The 25,882-nt window shown below is 32.8% G+C and overlaps 1 protein-coding gene across 1 annotated transcript in view; it reads left to right on the top strand.

Annotated features, from left to right (window-relative positions):
- Nucleotides 1-25,882, top strand: part of LOC129231057 (epsin-2-like) — a 35,977-nt gene that overhangs the window by 6,682 nt on the left and 3,413 nt on the right. Inside the window, exons 3-6 of the mRNA XM_054865305.1 lie at nt 2,944-3,233; nt 9,887-9,974; nt 10,838-10,963; nt 22,713-22,910. Of these exons, the coding sequence (XP_054721280.1) occupies nt 2,944-3,233; nt 9,887-9,974; nt 10,838-10,963; nt 22,713-22,910 (702 nt within the window). The remainder of the gene's footprint in view (nt 1-2,943; nt 3,234-9,886; nt 9,975-10,837; nt 10,964-22,712; nt 22,911-25,882) is intronic.

Genomic DNA, 25,882 nt, shown 5'->3' with positions numbered 1-25,882 from the left:
AGGTTAGCCTTTAAATAAAGGTACAATCAGTTGAGTTGACAACTTGACAGCTTAAAAGCAGATTCATAGTCCAGCAACATGTCTAAGTGAAAACAGTACAGTAGAACAAAAGAAAACAATCTATACTTATTTCCACATGTGTAACTCCTTTATCGCACATTGACTCAACAGGTGTTGCTTTAAAGGTCTAAAGTGCAGGAATTGCAAGTGAAGGTAAATGAATTTTTCTCTCATAGTTCTTTCTTTTTTTTTTCACTCTTCCGAAATAAATTTCGAGTCATCTTTGAAAAACCTTTGAGTTAAAGGAAGTTAACTTCAAGATATTGAGAATGATTAGCATGGAATTAAAGACAAAGGGATCGGGACTTGATAAAAACTTCAAGTTATAATAATATTTGAGTTATTGGACTTCGAGTTATCGCAAATTGAATATAATTTTTCGCACTTAAAAACATTCAACAAATATGATGTATGCAGAACACTTCTAGTTTCTGTAGTTCAATTTTCAGACTTTCTCAGATGTTTTCTTCTCTTCACCAACAACTGACCTACATATATCACTCAGCAAGAGTCATCTGTAGTTGGTTCATTTACTCTAAACTGTGACATTCTTACCTGTGCTCCAAAAATGACAAATTAACTTGTATAAAAATCAAACTGATGGTAGAATGCTTTAATACAGGAGTCTGTCCAGGATTTTTTACAGGGTCCATTTTTTTTTGAAATATCAAATAATTTTGTGAAAAACTAAATAATTTTTTAAAAAAAAACAAAAATTTAAAAATTCAAAGTTTGTTTGAAAATTCAAAATTTTGTAAAAACAAAATATCAAAATGTGTAAAAATTTTTATATATTTGGGGGGGAAGAGGTGGGGGGGGGGTCATGGCACAAACTGCAGCATTGAAATAATTAGCTGGGGTTTTTGTGGTATTTTTCCTGTTTTCTGATGAGAATATCATTGTTGAAATATTAACTGATGATGTAAAATGGAGAGTAAAAACTTAAAAGAATTGAAACGAAAATAAAATTTAGGCAGCGGTTCAGTATTTAACTTTTTGCACAGAATTTCGTTTTAAAAGGGGTGTAAAAACCCTTAAAACTTTAAAGGTTAAAAAAACCCTTTAAATTTTGTAATTTTATTAAAAATAAAAATAAATGTTATTTGTTTTGCTCTTAATAACACATGGTAAGCATTAACTCCTTGAGAACCAGCGCACGGAAAGCAAAACGCAGCCACAGGACCAAACGTTCCGAAATGGAAGGCCGCCTCGGCCCAAGCATTTGCAGCAGTTAAGCCTAAGGTTTGTTTTCCTAAACCGAGACTAAGCACCAATTTGCGCATGCGTCAGGTCTGCTGTGATTTTATCAAAATAGGGAGGGAAACCCGGAAGTAAAAGTGCAAAATAAGGTGTTCAAAGACAGCAAGTGCGAGCGGTAAGTGCCCATCCTCAACCTATCGCCTCTTTTTGAAATGGAATCATTCCTGAGTGGTAGTTTTCGCTTTCGAGAACGGACAGGAACTTTACAAAAATATTCATATAAAATCAGCATCTCAAAATAATGATTTTGAATTTTTTAATTGCATAAACAATGTACTACTGATTACTAGTTATTAATATAAAGAATATAACAATATTGGAAGGGATTGAAATAAGTAGAATACTAAAATTTTAACTATGCACACAAAACAAAGTTGGACATTGTGAGTGTGAAATTAAAGAAAAAGAAATGCAGCAATAATACTCTGTACATAATGTAATTTTAACTAAAAGAACTTATGTCAACGAATTTAAAATTAGTTAAATTCAAATGCGAAAAGTCTCAAAATTACTTCATAATGCACTTGAAAACATTCCCCTTCACTCACTTCACTAACCATTTACATTGTAGTTTTCCAGTCTCCAAATGAAAAAGAATAAATAAAGAACAAAATCAGAAAAGATTAAAAAATAATCATGAACTTCAGTGCCCCTTTAAATCATTCATGTACTTTCATTGAGCTCCCAATAGTCTGGAACACATACGCAAAAATATTTTAACCTTCCTCCCCTCTCCCATAATTTATTTGTCTCGATGTATATCTCTTTCAATTACTTGTAACAAAAAAAGAACAAGCAAAGATATAAACAAGAGCAATTGAGACCTTATAAATCATATGCACAAAGCAGTGATTCACTGTCTCTCTACATAAATAAATCTATCCTATTGAGAGGCCCAAATAAGGAACTGATGCCTGTACATGAAGGTCAAATACCATGCGACTCGAATATGATGACAATTATAGCCATTTAGCGCCATCTATTATCGTTTAAATATTCAATTCAATCATCCCATTTCGAGAAAGCATATATGTGTTGTTTGGATGTCGGCGCCCTGCCACAGTGTGTGCCATTCACTGCCATTTTCAAACTGTGTTGTTTTGAGAAAATGACCCGGTTAAGTTTATTGAAAAGTTTAATGATACGGCAAAAATAAAAAGATAATCATTTCTGCAATGGTGTAGCGACTACACCAGTTGGTTTGAGGACTTTATTGTATGTGTACAGCCTTTATATGCCATCGCTTCGGAAACTTTTAAACAATATTTTTAATCGTAAGTTGAACGAATTGTAAATAGTTACTTTATTATTTCTTCATTCCTGTGGAAAAACGTGCTTGGAATTTTGATCTGTTGATGTATATTTTATTCTGATTTCTCAATCAGTATTGAACTTTTAAATGTTTATGAGCTTTGAACCAGCATTTGAAAACTAGATTATAAAATAAGTTGAATCAAATGAAAAGAAATAAAAAATGAGGAAATAAAACATATATGCCACAGAAGTGCACTCTATTTTTAATTATCCATTTAGTGGTATAAGATATTATATTTTTCTGTTTGTTAGCATTTTTTTAAAGCACTATTTAGTGTAAATTGAGAAAAATGAAAAATTTCGTGACAGGTGCTGTTTGCACTGAGCTAGAAAATGCTCGTCCTCAAACTGCTGGTGAAGAAGAGTTGCAATTGCAGTTGGCATTGGCTATGAGTAAGGAAGAAGCTGAGCAAGAGGAACGACTACGGCGAAATGATGATCTCAGGCTTCAAATGGCTCTTACAGAGAGTCAGGAAAACTATCACAGATCAAATTCAGAAGAAAATCCTTCTCCAGATCTTTTGGGCATTTGTACATCTCCTACCAGCCATTCTGCTCCAAAACTAAATACTGATCCATGGGGAATGCCTGTTCCTAAGGTAAGAATGCATTTTTATAATTTTAATTTATAGTGATTTCTAAGCTCCATATATAGTAGCTCATTCTTGATCTATTATTAAACAAAGTTTTTTACTCAATGAAAACTTCTATAAATGTCTTGATTTCGATAGAAATTTACTTGCTATTTACTTCTCCATATTCCAAAGGGTCTTTTCTATATGACACTTTTCCATTTATTTTTTTCTGAATGTTTTCTGATCTTTTTTCTGGTCATTTTCCAACATTCTCATTCCAACCACTAGCTTTATGTGCCCTCTAGTTATGCTTGGGGGAACTTTGGTAGGTCAGTAAGGGAGTGATGTAAGAAGGTGGGGACAACATTCAATAATGATATTAAAGTTAATATTTTTAATAATAAATTATAAGAATGTCATATTTTAGTCCCTATTTGAAAATTAAATCAAATCATTAAAAAACAAATAGCACATTTATACTTATTTCAATATTGCAAAAATCAATTTTAAAAGTTAAATGTTGTGTGGGGACCTCATGTGGGAGTGACGAATGATTAATTTTAATTATAGTAATAATTAATTTATAAATATTGTCTGCCCCCCTTAATCAGGCAAACTATAAACAAATACCCCACTTATACGAATAAAATCTCCTGGAACCGAATATTTCCCCACAGGCTCAATGTTAAAGATCCTCGCTTAATTTAATAGTTTCCCCGGATAATCGAATAATATTAATCAGCTTTCGCAAATATGTTTGCTGAAAATTTTTTGTAAATAAATTAGAAGTAAATTAAGAAGGATCAATTACTGATGTAAAATATAAAGCAATATTTTTCGCGGACAACGGATGAGAAAATCTACATTCATATTCTGTCAAAACATTTTCAAAACTTTATATAAAATTTCTTTTGTCTTTGACATTACAAAAGAAAAAAAAACAATAGGTAATGCATTTGATAATTAAATTCAATAACACAATACACATTTTACGCTAGGATAACAAATTATAAATATTAAATCTAAAACACGGTAGATGAGGAGGGGGGGAAAAGGAAGTACGAAAAGTGTTCCCAAAAGACCTTGAGCAAGCGATCCACTATTATGGAATTTTTCAAAAAAGAATGTTTTGAAAAAAGTACCAAAACGGATTTCATACTCAAGTTGTAAGTTAATTTCTCCTCCAGACCCTCCCTCAGGATTGGGCGGGAGGGCGCCGCGCCCAACTTGCCCTTTGATTCTTAGAACGCGCCCAACTTGCCTTCGGTAAAACGGCGCCCTAATTGCCTTTTTGTTCATGAACTGGCATCCTTTGGATTTAAGATTTTTACTAGAAAAAGGAAGGAGCCAGTGTCCCTTTCCATTGTTTTCAGACAATGACTTTCTTCTAAGTGAAACCAGCGGACATCCGCCCCTCCCCCTCCCCTCTTAACTAGGATTGCCATTGAGCTGACTATTAGAAAAGCATGCCTTCCATTATCAGTTACCACAAGGGATAAAAAGTGGCCTACTGGGCATTCTAGAGACTTAACAATGTTCTTCCAAGGACCTTTCACTTTTGGGAACATTACTGATAAGCCACTGCTGAATTCCCAGAATCACTTCCTTGCTCCTTGCCTCAGGCTTCCCATCGCCCTTTATTTAATAATGGAGGGCTGTAGCGAAGAATACTGGCTGTCATCCTTCCTCCTTATCGCTTCATGACAAGGGAAGTGTTTCTTTGTCCAATTGACATGTATGGTAAGAAAACTCTACTTCTCTTCCAGCCAGATAAACGTTAAGTTAGCCCTGCATTTTATAATCTTTCAATCAAATTCATATTTTTAATAGTGCTTTTCCATTTTGAATTAGAATTAAGTAGATGCAATGGAGCGCCACAAATCCACCGACCTAAAATCCGCCAACGTCCAAAATTCGCGCCATTTTTTTCCCCGTTTTTTTTTTCCTGCGCTGCAAATTTAATCTTTTTTTTTTTTCTTAAATTTTATTTCAGTCTAAATTAATCAAAATCACGATTATTTGCTGAAACAGCTGTTTTAGCGGATAATATGCTCTGTTTTATTATTATGCTTTATACGCACGCTGATAATTTTTTTATCTGAAAAATACGTTTGTATTTTTGCTCAGTTTTCTTCATATTGTGTACTACTCAAAAAATAATAAGAAATATCGAAAACTGAAAGCAGATGCTAAAAGATTGCTGCAGATTAACTGCAAAACGCTAATATTTTGCGTGACACGTGGCATCAAAGATACGCAAAAATATGACAAAAAAAAGGAATTCAGCATGTAAAAGTCAAATGCATGGTTGCCACACTTCCGTCCAAGGGACGGAATTCCGTCTTTTCAAAAATTTCGGCCCTCGGATTTTTTTTTTTTTTTTCAATGTTCAAAATGATTTTTATAGATGAAACAAATCTTTTCTTTTGAATCTCTCACTCTCAATAAAGGTCTTATTCTTCTGAGGACAAAAAACTGGCCCATCTGCTAAAGTTAAAAAGAGATAAGCTGTTTCCCCCCCCCCCCAAAATAACTAAATAAGTCACTCAATCTGTTGATTTCAACCATTCTTATCTTAATCTGGACATTTTTAAGTTTTTATCACAATGCATCTTATTGCGAAGAATCTCATACCTGAATTTTTTTAATGACTATTTTTTTGTATGAAATATGAACTATTTATGTAACATGAACTATAAAATCCGAAGCTTTTTTTCTGCAGTAGCAAATAGTAAGTTTTTTTATTGTATTTTATTATTAAGTTCTTTTTCTGCTTCTACCTCCTAAAAATCTTGGACAATGATATGTTATTTTTTTATTTAGGTTTTGATTTTTACTTAATCTTACAATTTTGTTTTACTATATAGTTACAGCATAAAAAATTAGCATTATATATGTCTAAAACATCAAACAAACTAAGCGCAAACATTTTGGTGTCGCGAAATGGAGCCACGCGCTTTTCAGTCCTGGCCAATTTTTAGAGTGGCACCCATGCAAATGTGGATGATTTTTGACATTTCAAATGAAAACAAATGACTTTTAATTATTGAAAATAAATACTAAGTGCTTTGAAACTGGTGCTGTTTATTGGTTTTTGTTTCCTTATGGTGGTGGTTACTTCAAGAGCAATTATTACTTTTGGATTTAAAAGTCCTAAGTTACAGCTAGTGACAGCTGAAAGAATTAGTTTTTCGCCCCCTCCCCCTTTTATAGTTCATTCTTTGTGTTGGATGGGAAGGTATGATTGAAACTAACTCTTGCCCAAACAACGTAATATATTTAGCAGAGTGAAATTGGAGTTCGTGAATCAGTATAATTGAAGACGAATAGCTCATTAAACATCAATTAATTTATTAAAAGATAAAAAACAAAGTATATGGCTTTGACAAAAAGTAAATAAGGATAAGTATATCATTATTGCAAATACCCCGTTGACCTAGACTAATAAGTATTATCAATTGACCCGACTATCGTTCATGAGGAACAAAGTCTTCAATGGACAAACGTCATACTACTTCAATTAAACAAAAAAAGGCTAACAGCCTAAGCTTGCCGAACAGACAGCAAGTTGGCTTGCTTGACATGAGCCAACGCATCTAGGCTGTGCAAGAAGTGAGAGAGAGATCAACTGATAACAGCTTTGCTTATATTCAGAATCTCATTAGCATATCTTCACTTCAATGCTACCTGATCGTGATCTTCAGTGGCCAAGCCCGAAGCGTGTGTACGTGACGTCACATGTTCTAGAAGAATCGACGTTAAAGTAGTCACGTCATGGGCAACGCCCACTACACGTGCCGTTCTCTATTCCAAGACTAGTTACGTCACGGATTCTAGCGTTCGTTAAGGAACAATGATATGAAAACTGCAAATATGTAAAATGTTATCTAACATGATAAAAAATGATAATAAACCTTCACTTAGATTGACATACTATGTCTATCACTTTGTTTTCCAATTTAGAAATCAAAACTAGAAATTATGAAAAAAAAAAAAAAAAAAAGCAGAATGTCCAAATTTTCAGATCATAATAATTTGTTTTACTTATGTATATCTGCTTACAAAACATTATTTAGCCACAAGCAGAAACTTTTACTTTATATATTCATTGTTTAGATATTAGTAAATCAATTGTTTTACATAAACAAGCCATTCTTGCTTAATGAAATTGTTACCAAATGTTTGTGACATCTCAAAGTACTTTGTGGTAACTAATGTAAGTCTAATTCATGTTAAAGTGTGTCGTTGGGGAAAGTTATTATGTACATAATTCATCAAATTCTTAAGAGAAACGTGAGTTAAGCTGTTAGATTTGCATCAATTACCACTCACATGCTCTCAAAACCAGCCTTAGCAAAATTTTGTACTGTTTTCTCTCCTTTTTTTCTTTCCTTTTTCTTGCAGATGCTAAAAATCCTATGGCTTTTAGTTGCTTTCTTTTTTTATCCCCCCTTCCCCCCCCCCCCTCTTCCCCAATTTTTAGTCCCAATCGCCTCCTTTGAAAATGATTATAAACTATTCAAATGTCCTACGAAGTAATTCATAAATGTTTCAAAGTTTTTTTTGTTGCGACAGTAAGACATTTGAACTCAGGAATAACAGTAATATTCTACGACTATATCCACTGATGCTTTGAAGCTATAATTAACATGCCTTTTAGTTTCGAAAAAGTGCCCTTTTCTCAAAAAAGTGCCCTTTTTTTGAAAAACAGCACCCTGCCCTTTTTTAATCCTGGGGGAAGCTCTGTCTCCTCTCCCCCATTTTCATACATACTGGTAATATACTAGTACTAATTATCTAATTTTTAAACTGTTTTGTTTTTTATTTAACTTATTTCAAAACCTTTTTGTTAATAACATTAGTAATATTTCCTTTATATAACTATTTATTTATTATTTCTTTTCGAGACAAATGTTGTCAATTTAGAAAGGTAAGGAAAATTTCCCCGCTTAATCAAATACCCTGCTTAATGGAATAAATTTTCTTGGAACCGACGATATTCAACTAAGCGGGGCTGACAGTATCTAAATTATAAAAAATACCAAAAAACCTTCTAAATATCAAATTATGCATGCCTATTGAGTTTAGTTTGAAAACAACAATAAACTAATCAGATACAGGCTTGGGACATTAATTTGGCCTATCTGGAGAGAATCACTCATACACTACTTTTCAGACAAACACTGTATAATTCAAGTAACATGTTGAAAGAATCAATCCTTCCCCATAGTTGTAGGTAGCTAAAATTATAGATGGTGTTTTTAATCCCACCTTAACTGGGGAGAAGTTTTGAAAGCACCAATTAGTTGGATTTCTAAAAGTGTATTATATATAGGCATATCTTAATACATCTTCATTTGATACATAATGTTGAAAGGTTTATAGTTTGGGCAAACCTAGCCTTACAGCATCTTAAGGCTGTGATTAGAATTTGCGTAGCCTTTGAAATGCTGCCAAGATAGGTTTGCTCCAAATATAGGTTTCTATTTTTTTTTGTTTATATTTTACTGCATGTTATCTTTGTAGAAACTAAAAATATTTCCTTTAACCCGTTCGCACCCAGCGTCACGCGGACGCTACGCAACGATTCCTCTCCTATCAGCCCAGCGTCACTTATCCGCTACGCGCTCTGATCGACGCTGTAGTCCCAGCGTCACGTATATGCTTTCTCGAAATGGAACGATTGAATTGAATATTTAAATGATACTAGATGGCGCTAAATGGCTATAACTTTAATCATATTTGAGTCACATGGTATTTGACCTTCATGTACACGCTTTAGTTTCTTATTTGGGCCTCTCAATGGGATAGATTTTTTTTAATGTAAACAACAGTGAATTACTGCTCTGCGCATATGATTTATGAGGTCTCAATTGCTCTTGTTTATATCTTTGCTTCTCTTTTTTTTACGAGTAATTGAAAGAGATATACATCTAGCTGAATAAATTATGGGGGAGGGAAGGAAGGTTAAAATATTTTTGCGTATGTGTTCCAGACTTTTGGGATTCCCCGTTCAATGAGAGTACAGGAATGATTTCAAGAGGCCTGAAGTTTATGATTATTTTTGAATCCTTTCTGATATTGTTCTTCTGTATTTATTCTTTTTCATTTGGGGATGGAAAACTGCAATAAAAATGATTAGCGAAGTGAGTGAAAGGGAAAGTTTTCGAGTGAATTATGAAGCAGTTTTGAGACTTGTCGCGTGAGAAATATAACTAGTTTAAATTCGTTGATCTAAGTTGTTTTAATCAAAATTACATAAGGAACATATTTTTTTGCTACATTTCTTTTTCTTTGATTCCACACTCACGATGTCAAACTCTAACTTTGTTTTTGTGCACATATCATTTAATTTTGTGCACATGGTTAAAGTTTTAGTATTCTACTTATTTCGTTCCTTCTAATAATGTAATAGTTTTTATATTAATAATTAGTAATCAGTAGTACATTGTTTAAACAAAATTAAAATTTCAAGCCATTATTTTGAGATGCTGATTTTATATGAATATTTTTGTTCAGTTAGGCTTAACTGCTGCAAATGCTCGGGCCGATGGCGGCGTTCCATTTCAGATCGTTCGGTCCCGTAGCTGCGCTTCGTTTTCCGAGAGCTGGTCCTCAAGGGGTTAAACTGCTTTTTAAAGATAACTATTATCATTAATTATTATTTTTTGCACTAGGAATCAGATCCTTGGCAGACTAAGGGGGCTGCTGCAATGGGAAAGGGTGACCCGTGGGGTGGTGCTTCATCTCCTCCATCAGTTCCAGGTAATAATTTTTGATATCATTTTCGGTTGACTTAATGGCATCATTTTGCAGCAGTAAATAAAATGAAACTGATTCATTCACAAGTATACTCAGCACAAACACTCAGAGAGAAATTACAAATTGATAACAGAAAGAGAGGAACAAAAAATATGTAACCATAACAAGAGTTAACCAGTCTCAAAGGCTTGTAGCTGCTCTTTAGACTTCCTATATCTTTCATAAGTACTACTAAAGACAGCATGGCATATCCCAAGATACTCAGCTTTTGTGATATTTGAGGCTTAGGGAAGCTGGTTGGTAGCTATTCCAGTAATTAGAACCTTCTCCTTTAGCCCTTTCTCAGAATTTCAGGGTATGCATCTTTTTATGCATTTAAGGGCATAATACAAGATCATATTTGCATTGGATATTATCAGGGTTGTTGCCATGATGATTCTATGAGCTGTTGGCTGTTACTCATTGTTGTAACAACTGGACAGTGAGATTGTGGCTATCTTCACTTAAATCTCATCTTACTCTCTGTTTGTAATAACATAGTTTCAAGCAATTTTGACTAAATTTGTGTTTGTGTTACAGAAAAATACTACATCTTTAAGCTCAAGATCTACAATTATTTTTGTACATTTTACAAATGCAAGTCCGTTTTTATTTGTAATTGACATGTGCCATGATATTCCTCGTGTAAGTTTGGCTTAAGTGCTATCAACTTGTATCATGTTCTTTCTTGCTTGTGTTTTTGCTTTACAAAATTTTTTAAAAAATGTAAGCCAACCAAATTTTTAGTTGCAAGTTTGCTTGTAGCATTGTAATTTTAAGGGATTAAAACTTATGATTTTAGTAAAATGTTCTTCTATTCATTTTAGCCACTAAACCTTGGGCTCCTCGGATGTCTACATCAGCCAGTGTTTCGTTTGAAGCTCTTGGTCGCTCCAATGGCGAATTAGATGATTATGATTTCATGAACAAAAGATCAGCAATGAGCTCTCCAGGTGAAATATATTCTATTTATGTAGAGTTTGGAATGGAGTAGATTCTAATATTAAGAAACGGTTATTTACAGAATAAAACATGAAAAGTCGACTGGTTGGAGGAATAAAATCCCTTTATTGGAAAGCAAGAGATTGCCATATTCTATATATATATATATATATATATATATATATATATATATATATATATATATATATATATATATATATATATATAATCACAGTAAACCTCGTTAACACCAAGTTTATGGTACCATGATAATTATTTTATGTTAACTGGATTTCAACTTATACAATAAATTAAATGATTGTTTGCTCCCAAACGAGCATTTCCTGCTAAAGTATATTCCATGTTAAACAATTTGGCAATCAAGAAGCTGTTTTTTTCAGCAGGATGCAACCAGGAGCGTGCGCAAGGTCGTGGTGGCCTGATCAGTAAGGCATCGAATTTGTGACCGTAGGGTCCCGGGCTCAATCCCAGCCGGTTGAAGATCCAGTTCTCATTCACGCTGACTGAGGGACAATAAATATGCTCGTGGTCACAAAGTCCTCCAAGTGAAATGATACCTCTGGAGGTGCTAGACCAGTTTCTGATCTGGATCAAAAATCAGAGCTGTCTTCAGTCCCATCCAACTGGTTTAACCACAAATAGTGATAGGTATGGGGGACCCTGGAGTGAAAAAGGAAAAGGTGTGGGGAGAAAGACTCCTGTTGGCCCGAGCCTGAAGAGAGCCTGAGATTTTTAAAATGAAGGGTGAAATATATGTAAAGACGTAAGGGTAAACAATGTGGAGGGGAACCATAAAAGGGATTTGTGACAGGTCCCAAAATTTTTTGCATGGTTCTGTCTGCAACGCAGATTGAAAACCCCAAAAATAGTCTTCAATATGTATGAAAATTAGATAAATTGTAGATGCATAAAAATAAGATGCTAATCTTAAAAGTACAGGTAGATGCTACCTGTGGATTAAATCTCAAAACCAAAAAAATACAGTAAAAATCTTCATTCACTGAAATTTCTAAGAGTTCTCGCCCTTAAAAGTTTTGGTTGTCCCCCCCCCCCCCACAGCCAAGATATAGTCTGCAGACTTTCTCAATAATCTGCAGCATACGTCGCTATGTTATGTAGTTTCTGCTACTAAATATGGCATTAACAAAGTTAGAGTATATATGCATTGTAACACTGGTTCCTTCATTGAGGTAGCTGGTCTATGCCATTGCTGTAGAAAGATCCTGTTTCTGGGTAAAGATTTTTCTACCTTTGGCCGGAGTTCCGACCTTTCTCTGGTTCCTTTCTCCTTTTTTTGCCTCTTTCAGGAGAGTTATTTCCCTTAAAAATTTTGCATTCCCTCTCCAACTAAGAGTTAGTCTGCAGACTTTCTCTAGAATCTGAGACATATGTTGCAGCGTTACGCAGTTTCTGCTACTGGGTTTGGCATTAACGAGGTTCAAGTATATATGCATTGTATGTGTATTGATGTAGCTGGTCTATGCCATTGCTTTAGAAAGATCCTGTTTCTAGGAAGAGATTTTTCCACTTTTGGCTGGAGTTCTCCCTTTCTCTGTGGACTTGAAAAATATATCCTCTTGTTTTTGCCTCTTTCAGGCTTCACAGCTATTTTTCCTAAAAATGTGAAAATATTCTGATTTTTCTTAGTTTTTGATCCTTGTTTTCTTATTTTTGATTTCACCCCCTTGAATCCATCCTGTAATTTCTGCCAAAAATTTATGTTTAGGAAGCATGCTATTGTCAAACACCAAAAATTGCCTGCCTTGTTTGAGATTTTAATTTTTTTTTAACGTAGGAAGGTTTTAACCCGTTTCCGCCCAGTGATCTATTTATAGATCACCTACTTTTCAGAACGCCCACTGAAAACGATACCTTTTTATCTTATCTTATTCTCATTGGCTGGGTTCCTTAAACGTGTGGATACACCCCCAAACAAGTTTTGAACCTTTTTTCCCCTATTCAGTACAGCACGTGTCGTCTGAAGTTTGCCATTTTGCAGATTCATAGTGCAGTTTTCAATTCTGGGTACAATGGGAGAAAAAAATTGAAGTAAGTTATAATTTTCTTATTTATTCTGCATTTTAATACCTCTGTAATAGCTCTGTGTTATTAAAATTAGAATAATAACTGTTTTTATTGTTAAAATGGAAGTTTAAACATGCTGATTTATAAATAGATCGCTGGGCGTTAGTGGTTTCTAATATCGTTTTTTCCCCTTTTCATTTTTTCCAGAATGTCTAGGCGGAAAGTGTTTCACACCGCAGAAGAAGCATTAGAATATATGTTTTCTGAAGAAAGAGAGTCAGATATAACAATTTTACCACCTGATGTGGACGACTTAACCGACAAAGAATGTGTTGATGACGATGGAATGACTAGTCCATCAGTAAAGGATTTGTCAGGTAATGTAGAAATTTGTTTATCAGAGGAAGAAATAGACGTAAAAGAACAATATCAATCGAAAAGCATAAATGGTTTTGGCGCTAATGATACAGAGCAGCTGCTATCAAGTGGCAATAATAAAAACAAAAATAAAAGAAAAGCAAGTTCGAAGTTATCAAGAAAATGCATTAAAAAATCAAAAAAGGAATCAAAAGCAAGTTGGACAAAAGATAACCCTATTTATACTTTTAACCCCGAAGTAGGTTATTTGTGTACTAAAAATCATGAAAGAATTTCAGATATTTAAGGTGATATGAATCCTCTTGAGATTTTTGAAGAATTTTTAACTCCTGAATTTTACAATTTTCTAAAACTAGAAACTGAAAGATATGCAAAAGAGTGGAAAAATAAGCCTGAATTTTCAGTTTCAATTGATGAATTGAAAAGTTTCATCGTTTTTTTTTTATTTTAACTGGCTAACACTTTATCCAGTGAACGCGATTATTGGTCAGAGGATGAAGATCGATGGTACCGATAGTAAAAAACGCATTGTCATGAAATAAATATTTGGAAATAAAATTTGTAATCCATTTTGCCGACAATAATGATGCAGCAATGCAAAAATCAGACCGGGCTTTCAAAGTATGAAAACTAATCACTTATATGAATTACAACTTTCAAAAATTCCAAATTTTTGATAAATTTCTATCTGTTGATGAAATGATGATTAGATATTACGCCATCATTTTTTTAAACAATTTCTGAAAAGTAAACCCATACGATTTGGATATAAATTTTGGGCCATGTGTAGAATAAAGGAGAGTTTGGACAAGACTCCAGAAACTTTGAAAGTACCACTTGGAACACGAGTGGTGAAAAAAATGCTGCAACCTGTAACCTATCCTAATAGCCACATTATATTTTTTGACAATTATTTCAATTCTAATGATCTGCTGGTTGAATTGAAAAAAGAAGGAATCAGAGCTACAGGCACAATTAGAGGCAAATAGAACTGCTTGTTGCCCTTTATTGCCTGATAAAACATTAGACCAAGAAAGTCGTGGTACTTATGATTATTGTTTCAATATAAAAAATGAATAGAAAAGATATATCGCCGTTTCGTACCTCAAACGGGGAACAAATTCTAAAAAAGCATTGGAAGACCAATGATGATGTCATCGAGATGTAAAGTGATAGACTCGGTACGTTTAGATAGAAAAGACCATTTGGTAGGTAAAAGAACAAATCAAAGAAGATGCCAATTCCAATATTGTATGGGAAGACTTCTTACGCTTTGTACAAAATGCGGTATAACACTTTGCTTGAAATGTTTTCCATTGTATCACTCATAACTATTGCAAATATACTTTATAAATATGTAACAAAGATCAGTAAAATAAAGTTTCTTTCTTTGAAAACTCTTTAGTTGTTTTTAATTTTACAAAAACCTCATCCTTAATTTACAAAATTGGTAATTTTTCAAAGATAAATTCAGAGGAAAGTAACTTCCTTTTTACTAACAGAAGCGCCCAGTGATCTATTTATAGATCATCTATTATTTCAACTACAAATTACAGTCCGTGAATAAAACTTTATAATTACTCTATTTATGATGTATAAAGTGTAATTTAAAAATATTTTTCAAAAATTTTCATTTTATCAGAATTTGGGCTTTAACGGGTTAATGTAGGCTACCTTATATCTGCTTGTTTTGTTCTTGGTTTTAATAATTAATGTATTTATAAAATGTATTTTAGTTGTTGGTACCTTCTATGCGAAGCCTATAAAAAAATGGTCTGACACCCACAGTTTTGGGTTTTAAAGGAACTTGGTTTGGTAACTCTTTTTGTGTATCTAAAGTAAGAATAAAAACCATTTTTGGCGAATAAAAAATGGTTTAGGTTTTTCTGCTTCTTAAAATTTTGTGGAATTTATGGTTTTTGTGATTAAATGAGGCAACTAAAATTTTTTATTTTGATTCTGAAATAGTATTATGAAATGTTTTTATCCAATTATAGAGTTCCAATCTGATTGGAATATCAATAAATGGACTTGGATAACCAATCTTATAGTTTTCTTTTCTATTCTTGCTATACATGCAAGGAAAACTCTTAATTTTTCACTCTGTTCTAATTTCTTGCTTTACAAATGAACCTAATTTTAAAAGGTATGTTTTCATTCTCAGCACCATAAATAAAAATATTTTTAATTAAAACCCAGATATTTTTCTCTAAAAATATGAAAAATTGGCACTCTTAAGTGATATTGGCAAGACTGCTCTAACTCCCTCTGTCCTTTATTTGGAGGCTAAGAGGATTGGTGCCCTTATGTTGTTCTCTTGCAAAATTTAAATTTATTAAGAAATCAACATACAGTGTGCAATTGCAACAAATTTGTACGAATTGGCATGTTAGTAACAAATAAAAAGCATAAACGGGGGACAAAGAAAAAGTTAAATATCTTGATAGAAAGAGATTTAACTTTCCGTCCTTCAATTTGCCGAACGCTCCAATAATATATGCTAAGAATTATGCTAAAAAATTTATAACAATACCTAAATATACAACTAATAAATATAGTAACTTTCTAGCTACAGTTCTCCCAAAATCATGTATTGGTTAAAAGCTGGAATTTCCAGGAATTACTAATTTTCTCAAGAATGCATAGTACAGTAACCCCTTGTCATGTCACGCACTCTGATGCATAGCTCTTTTCTTCTGTCTCCCGACATATCAAGAAGAATATGTGCTGTATATCAATTTCTACCTAAATATTTGAAGCATAATTAGTGCGGGAAAAATTTCCTTTTACCTTCAAAATTTGTAATTTTTTTTTTATTGTTGAGTTTTTGGATATTGTGCCTTCCAGTGGCTATTTTGATAAAATTTGGATATCATCCTTTTTCCACATGATTTTCCCAAAAAAAATATGGATTTCTTCTTTTTTGCGCTGACTACCATCCTCCTTGTCCTGATTGACTCTGGAAGAGGAACACGCACTGCTTCCTACTTTTGTTTTTCAAATGGAAATGGGTCCCCTGTAATGGTGAATAAATGTTGAGATAAACCAGCTGATCATCTAATAAAATCCTGTAATAATTATTAGGACTCGACCGATGCATCGGCCTGGCCGATGCATCGGCGCCGATGGTTCAACAATTTAGCCATCGGCATCGGCGGCCGATGCTAACTTGCAGGAAACATCGGCCCATCGGCCTTAAAAAACATCGAAAAGCCGATGGAATTGGCCGATGTTTTTGGAAAAAAAAAGGGACCTTTGTTGTTTTACTTTTTAAAGTACAAAGTAAAGTGAGTTATTGTTTTCACATAAAATTGTTTACTTAAATTTCAGTATGAATTTTTATTTTAATCACCCCTGAAAGAGTTTTTATTACTGCATTCAGGTACCAAACAAGTTAATAATTGCGTTGTTTCTTGCGGTTGGATGTACGTAAGTATCTCTCATAAGTCATAACTCAAAAATGGTAAGCTGTAGAAGGCTACATTTTCGCGTGTGGGATGTGCATACGTTCCAGGTGTGCAATTCCATTCTTGTTTTCAATCGAATGTTCTAAAAAGCCTATTTACTCATTTTTTGTGGCTATTAATTACTTATTTCAAGGCAAAACTAATACAGTGCCTCAGACTGACGATCATTTGGTGATATATTGCCGAATTGGAGACTATGGAAAGAAATATGAGATGGCGAAACCGGTTTTGTTTCATTTTGTTAGATTCTCATTGAACCGACGGTAATTTTTAATTTTTCGATATTTGTAATATGAATCACAGTAATGCAGTCTTTTTTGTATCGCTTCTGCGGAGCTACAAGTTTGGGGCCCGTCGAAATACATTTTGGGGCCTTATTTCTGTATCATAGAAAATGTAAAACATTTATCATAAGCATTTTTGTAACTCGGGCTTCTACGGTTATGGGGCCTCTCGTCCAATTGCAATATTTGCTATATTTTAAATCGCGCCTGCGCGTCAAAACAAACTCGGGTGCAAGTTTTAAAAGAGTTTTTCTGCTCAATGTTTATGATTACTTTGAACTCTATTTTTTACGACTATTTTTTGTATTTCCGAGAACACTTGCGTGCCCCTCCTCCACCCCCTCAATTTCTGAAATTAAACTGTAGTTGTACTTTTGAGTTGTTTAAAAGTAACACCATTCATAAAATTAGAGTTTTTTTTTTTTCAAGCTTTATTTTTTGTTTAGGAAAAATTTAGAGAATTAATCTAACAAAATTGATTAAAGACGTTTTGAATAGTGACATAATTCGGAAATCAAAGGGACTTTTGAATTTTTTCTTCGTAAGTGCTGAAGTAGATTCAGAAACTCTTCCGAGGCGTTGGTGGTAGCGGTTCTGTACTAAAAAAATGAGGCCAAGAAGTTTAATGTTGTGAGTTACCCCAAAATCAAAGGGTGACCCTCCTAACCCATTCTCGTCGTGTCAAGCATTTCTTACATATTTAACGATTATTTATTTTGGTCATGAAATGTCATTTTGCATATTTCTTATATTTGTTTCACCTATATTTCGTAATGCGAATTCTTTTTTGCATCATGAATAGCGATCGATTTTTTTTTTGCTGTTATAAGTAACTATTTTTATGTATTTCTATAAAATCAATGAATAAGTTATTTTCGTTTTCATCATATTTTTAATAATATGTTATAGAAAAGTTTAAAGGATTTTCTATTATGCAATTTTTTAAATTTCAGAAAATTATTGTTAAATTGATAAATTTAATTTGAACTTGTTCGTAGTGCTTCATAAAAGATTAAACAATCAAATTATTCAATATTACGTGTGCAAACATCAGATCAAGTAGTATATGTATTCAGTTATTAACTTGGTGTAAATATTGAGTTTGTTTATTGTAGTTGCGTTTTAAGAACCTTGCTCTTTTCATGGCTATTTCTTTTTTCAGCAAAATGTATTTCACTATTATAGCTTTTATGAAAAATGCAAACTTTTCTATTCATAAATTTTAAATAAATATAAAAATATTCCTAATATGATTTAATATTGAAATTTATCTGTTACCTTTTTTGTTTAATTTGATGACTAAAAAATGTCTACGTGCAATTTTTCCACTTTAATTGCGTTATTTGTTGACGGTATTATAGTTTTATTCTTAATTTTCATTTTAATGATAAAACATAATTTAATGTTTTTTAACTATGTTTAATGTACCTAAATCCATACATTTTGACAATATTCCTGAAATCTTAGTTATATGTTCAATTTAAAAAAATCAATTGGTTATTAAACAGTCTTTTTGTTTTTCTTCCTTTTTTTTTCTTTCTTTCTTTATTTTATTCTTTTCTTTTCTTTTCTTTTTTTTTGGTTGTTCTTTGTCTTCCATCATACAGCAGTCAAAAAAGGAAAAACATAACTACACCCTATACAGATTGTACGTACTACGATCCAAAAGTTCGGGGGACAAGCTGTATAAAACCTTACCAAGAAAAATTCACATAACCAAAGCACATCCACCTTCAAAAGGTCACTATGAGGGACTATGATACTTCTTCCAGCGTTCATATAACTTTTGGAAACACTCATGGAAGCCATTTTTCGCTACCTTCTGTGATGAAGCTTTATCTTCTCCTGACGGAAGAAAGCGACGTCCATGCAAATCTTTTTTTCAGGGAACAGGTAAAAGTCATACGGAGCTAAGTCCGACGAAACGTTATGTTATTTGTTTGTCATATCAGAGTATTGACAAACCAAACCGTGCATCCTCAGCATGAAAGTCGCCTTCTTCCTCACGATGAAGTTAAAACCTTACAGGAAGTTGCGAAACAGGCTGCCAGTACTTCTAAAAGCTATACGAACGTTGGCAGAAGTGCATAGTCGTTCAAAGTGACAATTTTGTAGATAGATGTGCTTCGGTAATGTGAACTATTCAGGGTAAGGTTTTATACAGCTTGCCTCAAACTTTTAGATCATACTACGTACGTATGAGTTTTCAACTTACTATTTCATAACGTTTTTGAGTGACGCAAGTTTACGCGGATGAAGACATCACATCACAAGTGAGTTTGCGATAATTAACTAAGGATGAGTTCAAAATGGAAATTTCGGTCATCTATATGTTCTTAGGTACATATGCATGTACAGATGTGCCGAAAAAACTTGTGAAGTTTAAATTGGGTGATCGTAAAATATAAAATTTAGGTCAAAATCTGATATATATATTTTGTAATTACAATTCCTTATTCGTCGAAAGAAAGTAAAATGAAATGAATCAATGATTCTTTAAACCTGACAATCTTATCAATTTATTTCTGTTAGATTTTTTTTTTTGCCATCGGCCCACAACATCGGCCATCGGCCATCGGCTATCGGCCATTTGGAGGAAAACAATCGGCCATCTTTTAACAATCGGCCAACAATCGGCATCGGCCCATCGGACAAAAAATGCCATCGGTCGAGCCCTAATAATTATGAGTTACATTTGAAGTATTAGAGGCACTACAGACATTTTGGTGTCTCTAATGCATCAAATGCATTGTTATTCTCAACCCAAACATCTATCAAGTGACACATTCTAAAGCTTAGATACCAGTTTTCTTCAATGTGATTTTTGTACACATACTAGTGCTATCACCCGTTTACTTTTGGAGACAAAATGTCGGATGAGTCGGCTTTCCTAATATAGTGGACTTAATTTTCCCCATTCAATATTTTTAAAAGATATTCTTATTTTTACTTTAATATGTGTGGAATAGTAAAAGGCAATGGACTTTAACTTAACCCAATTATCACCAAATTTTATCACTGCATGGAGAATATAAAGGAGATCATAACATTGAGCATTATTTTCTGACAATTCATGCTACTTTTAATGCAAACGTTCTATTTAAACCTCAAATCAGAAAAAAAAAAAAACCTAAACGCAAAAGTGTCCGTTCAACAGTGTTTTAATAGACCTCAATTTAAAAATGCAACAATTGCTTCTTTAAACTTTTGTGACACATTTGCAAGAGTTTTTCAACAAACTTAGACTATAACAGTAATACAAGAGTTGGAGTTGTTTGATGACGACTTTACAGGGAGAATAAAAGCTACTTTAAAGGGCATCCAAACTCGGTTAAAAAATGACGTAGAAGTATGTGAGTTTGACGAATTCTACTTTACAAACATATCAGACAGAGCACAGTAAGCAATTTTGTAAGAATGGTATTTAATGTGTTTACTGTAAACTAAGATCTACTAAAAATGTTTCCCTATAATGTAACCCATGAAAACAAGAGTACATCTATAAAATATTTGTACATATGTAAAACCGATAGATATGCTTCTCCCGAAGCTGGCTGCAATAATCACTAATTGGGTGCCAGCAATGGATTGTAAGTATTTCTTTATATGGCCCTCTTGGCATAAAATATCAATTTTTTGGGAACTTTATGTCATACTATCACTGTAATTCTGACTAGGAAGTTTTGTGACTTTGAATACTATTTTTAAGCACATCATGAAAATAAATACAAAAAAAGAAATATGTACTTAATTCTCGCCTCTCTTGTGAAAATCTGTCTTTCAAGAATCCATCGTAAAATCCTGAACGTTCTGTTCTCGATCCATGTTCTGAAGTAGGTACATTAATTCAATGGTTTTGAGGATACCACCTCTAAAGATGCATTCAGGTGTTTACGTTTATATCAATAATTTTAAAGACCAAGTAAATGTAACCGAACCAACCATATACATTCCAAAAATTGTTCCCATTTACTGAAGAACTGGTGATGGAAATTTTGGGTATTCAAAACAACATTGTGTGGAAATTCATTGTATCAGATAAGAATTTCTAGAAAATAGTTAAGAAAATCATACTGCCTTTCTTAAAAATGCAGCATATAAAATAAAATCTCATATTGGTTCCATATAATTGTGAATCAGAGATTTTGTGTGTGTAAGTATCATAAAACTAAACTGCAAATCACATCTTATAAATGAGCAGTTTAACAATTGCTTAGGTCTGGTAATACTCGCCTAATTATGAAGAGATTGCCAGTGAAATGTATTTCCGAAAACCACATTGACTTTGAAATTTATTTTAGAACATTTTGCTTCATTGATTTTGAATCTGTTATGGGGTTATGTCCGAAGTCCAAAATCGGCCTGTTCATGAATTGGCCAGTCAATTCATGTTTTGGTCTAAACTTACCAATCAATGTCCGATCTTTTCTTTATTTCAGTTTTTGACTGGCCAATTCCCGAAGTGACTTGGGTTGATAGACAAAAGTAGGAAGAATAAAATCAAGAGCAGATCGTTTGAGCACACTGTTGAAAATGAAGTACTTAAAAATATGTACTTCTGCATTGTTTTTTTTTTAACTTTTTAAAAGTACAATTGATTAAGAAACAAGTTAAAATATAATTGACACCTCAGGGTTAAAAATAAGCTTGTAATCTATAAAAATATGATCTTGTGTTATTCCATTCTAGTATTAAAGCCACAATAAAAATGATTCAGTGAACGAAAATTATGTAACAACATGATTACATGTAGAAGATTAGATTTGCGCCTTTCAAAATGACAAGTTATATCTTGAGTGTATTGTGTCCGAATTTAAAGGCAAACTGAGTTCTCAATCTGTCAACTATGTTTAAGGGTAATCCTTAGTCAATTTTCTGCTCAATAGCCCTAATGATAAAGATCCCAGTCCACATTGTCTCCCGAAATATGCTGCCTACCGGTCAAACTACCTTTATCACTTCGGACTTCGGCCACATATTCCCAGCTACTTCTTAAAATGGCCAGCTGAAGTAAAACATACAATATTAATTGCAAGTATTTCGTACTCTGGCCAAACCTCTTCGCCAAAATGCAAATGACTGACCGATTCCTGAACTGGCTGAACTTTGGACTGTGAATGTAATATATCCATTATTTAGTATTTGTTTATTTAACCCAAGAGTATTAATATCATCTTTTAAGTACTAATTCATTCTTTTAGAGTAACTTTTTATAAAGCATTATCTGCAGTGTGCATGTATTATTAACCAGTCCAACTATCAATAGTTCCTCGAAAAAATTAATGGTGCCCACCCTCCCTCTGGTATTCTAGAGTATGCTCTTAGGTACAGAAAGGTTGGGGACTCCTGTTGTAGTGTGATCTTTAAATCTTGAACTCTACTGAATCTGTTTACTTATAGAAATGTTTTGTTTCCACTAGCTACAAAAGTTTTTGTCATTTTTTTTCTTATCAGTTATGGTGTTGAATGTTGAACTTATTTCTGAAAATGTATGGAGATAACCTCAAATCCTTATTGATTAAAAAAAAGGTTCTGCTAATTAAGTCAAAGGTTTGAAGAGTTAAAAATGTTTTTTGTTCTTTTAGATACAAGTATTCAACGAGGGACCCCAAATCCATTTGATATGGCTGAGTTAAAGGAATCATTTGCTGCTTGTGCATCTCAAGTGAAAGAGAATGGTCACTCTTTTGCTAATGTGAGAAAAACACCTGAAACCTTCTTGGGTCCAAATTCAAACTTGGTAAATTTAGATGCTTTAGTTAGCACCCAAGGATCTGATCGAGGTAAATGTTGGTGCCTTAGTAATAAGTTTAGTATAGTTAAGCATAGTAAAATGCACCTGAACCAGACCTTTTTCATTTTAACTCTTAAAAATAGATACAATACAGGAAAGAATAAATTTATATTTTGATTTTGAGAAATCGGACTAAAAGTAAGGTGAACTACACTGATGCAGGGTTTGACAAGTAATTATAAGTGGGATCCAAATGCTTTTGAAAAAATTTTCATCAAGATTCAGAAGGAAAAATCATATTCCTTATAAAAAAATTATTTTAATTTTCACTGACAAATTAATATTAAATTAACATAATTGTATTTAAAAATCAATGGGAGAAATTGCATTTACTGTCTTGAGATTTTGAAAGTAAAGCTCATGAAAGGAGCACTTTTTTCGTGCAAAGAGATTGTTCAAGTGGTCACCGTAAATTTTGAGTAATGTTTGTTCTTCAAAAGTTTCCCAACTGTATGTGAACCTTACAAAATAGCCATTTAAGGGCCCTTATGAAAATGGTCTATAGAATTCTATAAAACAAATCTTTAGAAATACCTATATAGAGTCTTAAAGAATTATGGCCCAATTTTCTATAGGCCGTTTTCTATAGAATTCTATAGTGAAAAATTCTATAGGTTTCTATAAAAATTAGTTCTATAGAATTCTATATACTTCTTACAAAATTCTATAGAGTTATTTTTATAGAATCCTACAGAAATGTCCTATAGAAAATTGGACCATAATTCTATAAAACTCTATACTGGTATTTCTTATAGAGCCTCTATAGATCTTCCTATACAGCCTCTAGATCCTATTAAGAGCCTCATAAAACACAATGACAATGCTTTACACAATTAATATACGTTTGATAAAGCCAAATTATGCCTAAAAATATTAGGTGCAGCAATTGACTACAACGATTACACATTATTGTTAGATAAAGACACTTCATAAAAGTGGACAGTGGTACCATTTGGGAGTGCTAATTAAATATTAAAACCCCTATCAGTATAAAAAAACAATGTTAACACGTCCTAACTTTCGGTTATTGTTACTTACATATAAATTAATATTGCAAAAATTGCTTGTAAATTAATGTCATTACTCAGTCATGAGCTTTATTTATTTAGTAAAATCAAATGCTATTTCTGATGCATAATGAAGTTCATTCTGGATTTAAAATTCAATTTTTGTTTTATAACTACAATTCATAATTTTTTTCATTCCCAATTGGCTTAATATAACAATAAAAATATAAATATATAAGAATAACACAAAAATAATACATACTTCCTAACGAACTCGGCAAGGTTCGGCCATTTCTGTGCAACGCTTTGACGATCGCACGTGCAAAATGGACGATTCCGTACAGGGCAGAAAAGGGAAAACAGACTGGCGCGTGCGCAAAGAGATTGAGAGGAATATTGCTGGCAAGCTCTCGTGACAAAATACGGAGATTGCATCTTGGAATTTTGATTATTTTATTTACTAAACAATGACAAGAAGTTATACGATTTCTCACACACTTAGAAATAATTTCAATGTTTAGAAGTTTTATTATTACTATAAAATAACTTAAACATTGTAAATAATAAATAATTTTCATCTTTTATGAGTATATTTTTTTATTTAATTAAGTTTGATTTTCTCTTCGAACTATGACAAAATGCAACAGTATTATTATTAAAGATTATACTACAATCCGCGATTATAATAAAAAGTATGACCTTAACAAATAATTAATTGTTAAAATAATTATTCTTCAAATTAAATTGATTAATTAGGAATTAAACTATTTCATTTTAGGGATTAAACTTCCTAATTACTTAGGGCTTTTTAGCCTTTCCAAACTAGAAGTATTATATGAACACTAATGAAAGCTATAATTGTAAACAAAATGAATGAATTCTCAACTTTTGACAAAATTCTACATTAACGGAAGTTTTCTGATCAAATTCTATAGAATTTTATAGAATTTATTATCTATAGAAACCTTATGCTCAAATTCTATAGCAGTTTCTATAGATCTTTATAGAAAAAAATTCTCTATAGAAACTTCATTCTCAAGTTCTATATGGATATCTATAGAATTATATAGAAATAATTTCAGTATGAACTTTATAGACTTCTATATAATTTTCTATAGAATTCTATTAAGCTCTATCAACCATTTTCGTAAGGGGAGGCTTTTGTCAGTCAATTAAAAATTTATAAAATAAATGATTGAAATTATGCATGTGGCTCCCAAAAGTATTGTTGTCTGAAGAAGAATATTTTAAAGTAATCTGTTTGTGTAAGTTTCACTTTCGAAATAGTTTTGGAGGTCCAATTTTGACCGATTCTGGTCGTGATCTAGAATTGCCAACTATTGCTCTATATAAAAAAAAGCCAATGCACCTGGACAGAGTTGTCTGAATGAAATGAAATTTTACATACTTAAGGGCAACATTAAAGTTAGAAAGTGATTACAAAATGAAGGCAAAATGATCATTTATTAATGAAAAAATCCTGAAGATTTTACCTGATTAGTCTGGTGAAATGTCTTGCATGATCTTGTACTATTGTTACTGTAAATGCATAATTCACTAGATCCAACTTCTTGGCTGTCCAATTGGTGTCCCAAATGATCTTAGATATGCTTGATATGTGAGAAATTAGGTTCAAGAAGGTCAGAGAAGGTGATAATGTGGATAATGTGGTAGAAGTCTTCTGACACCCTTCCTATGTGTGACTGAACATTGTCCTGTTATAAAAAAGGCTCCTTGGAACCCTTCCATGAGTGCCAATGACTGAAGCATGGCACAAATATGCTGCTTGGCTGTCATGGTGTTTTGAATTGATATTAGGCGTGACTTTTTATAATATGCTATGATATCTGATTGTGTCACTATGACAGGTGTGGCATGCCCTCTAAAAACAAAGGTAGGATTAGTGTCTTGACTCCCTCGCCTCTATTTGGAGTAGTGTCTCATGGATCTGGAT

The sequence above is a fragment of the Uloborus diversus genome, chromosome 10 (assembly GCF_026930045.1).
Source record: "Uloborus diversus isolate 005 chromosome 10, Udiv.v.3.1, whole genome shotgun sequence".
NCBI lineage: Eukaryota > Metazoa > Arthropoda > Arachnida > Araneae > Uloboridae > Uloborus > Uloborus diversus.
This window is presented reverse-complemented; position numbering and strand designations above follow the sequence as displayed.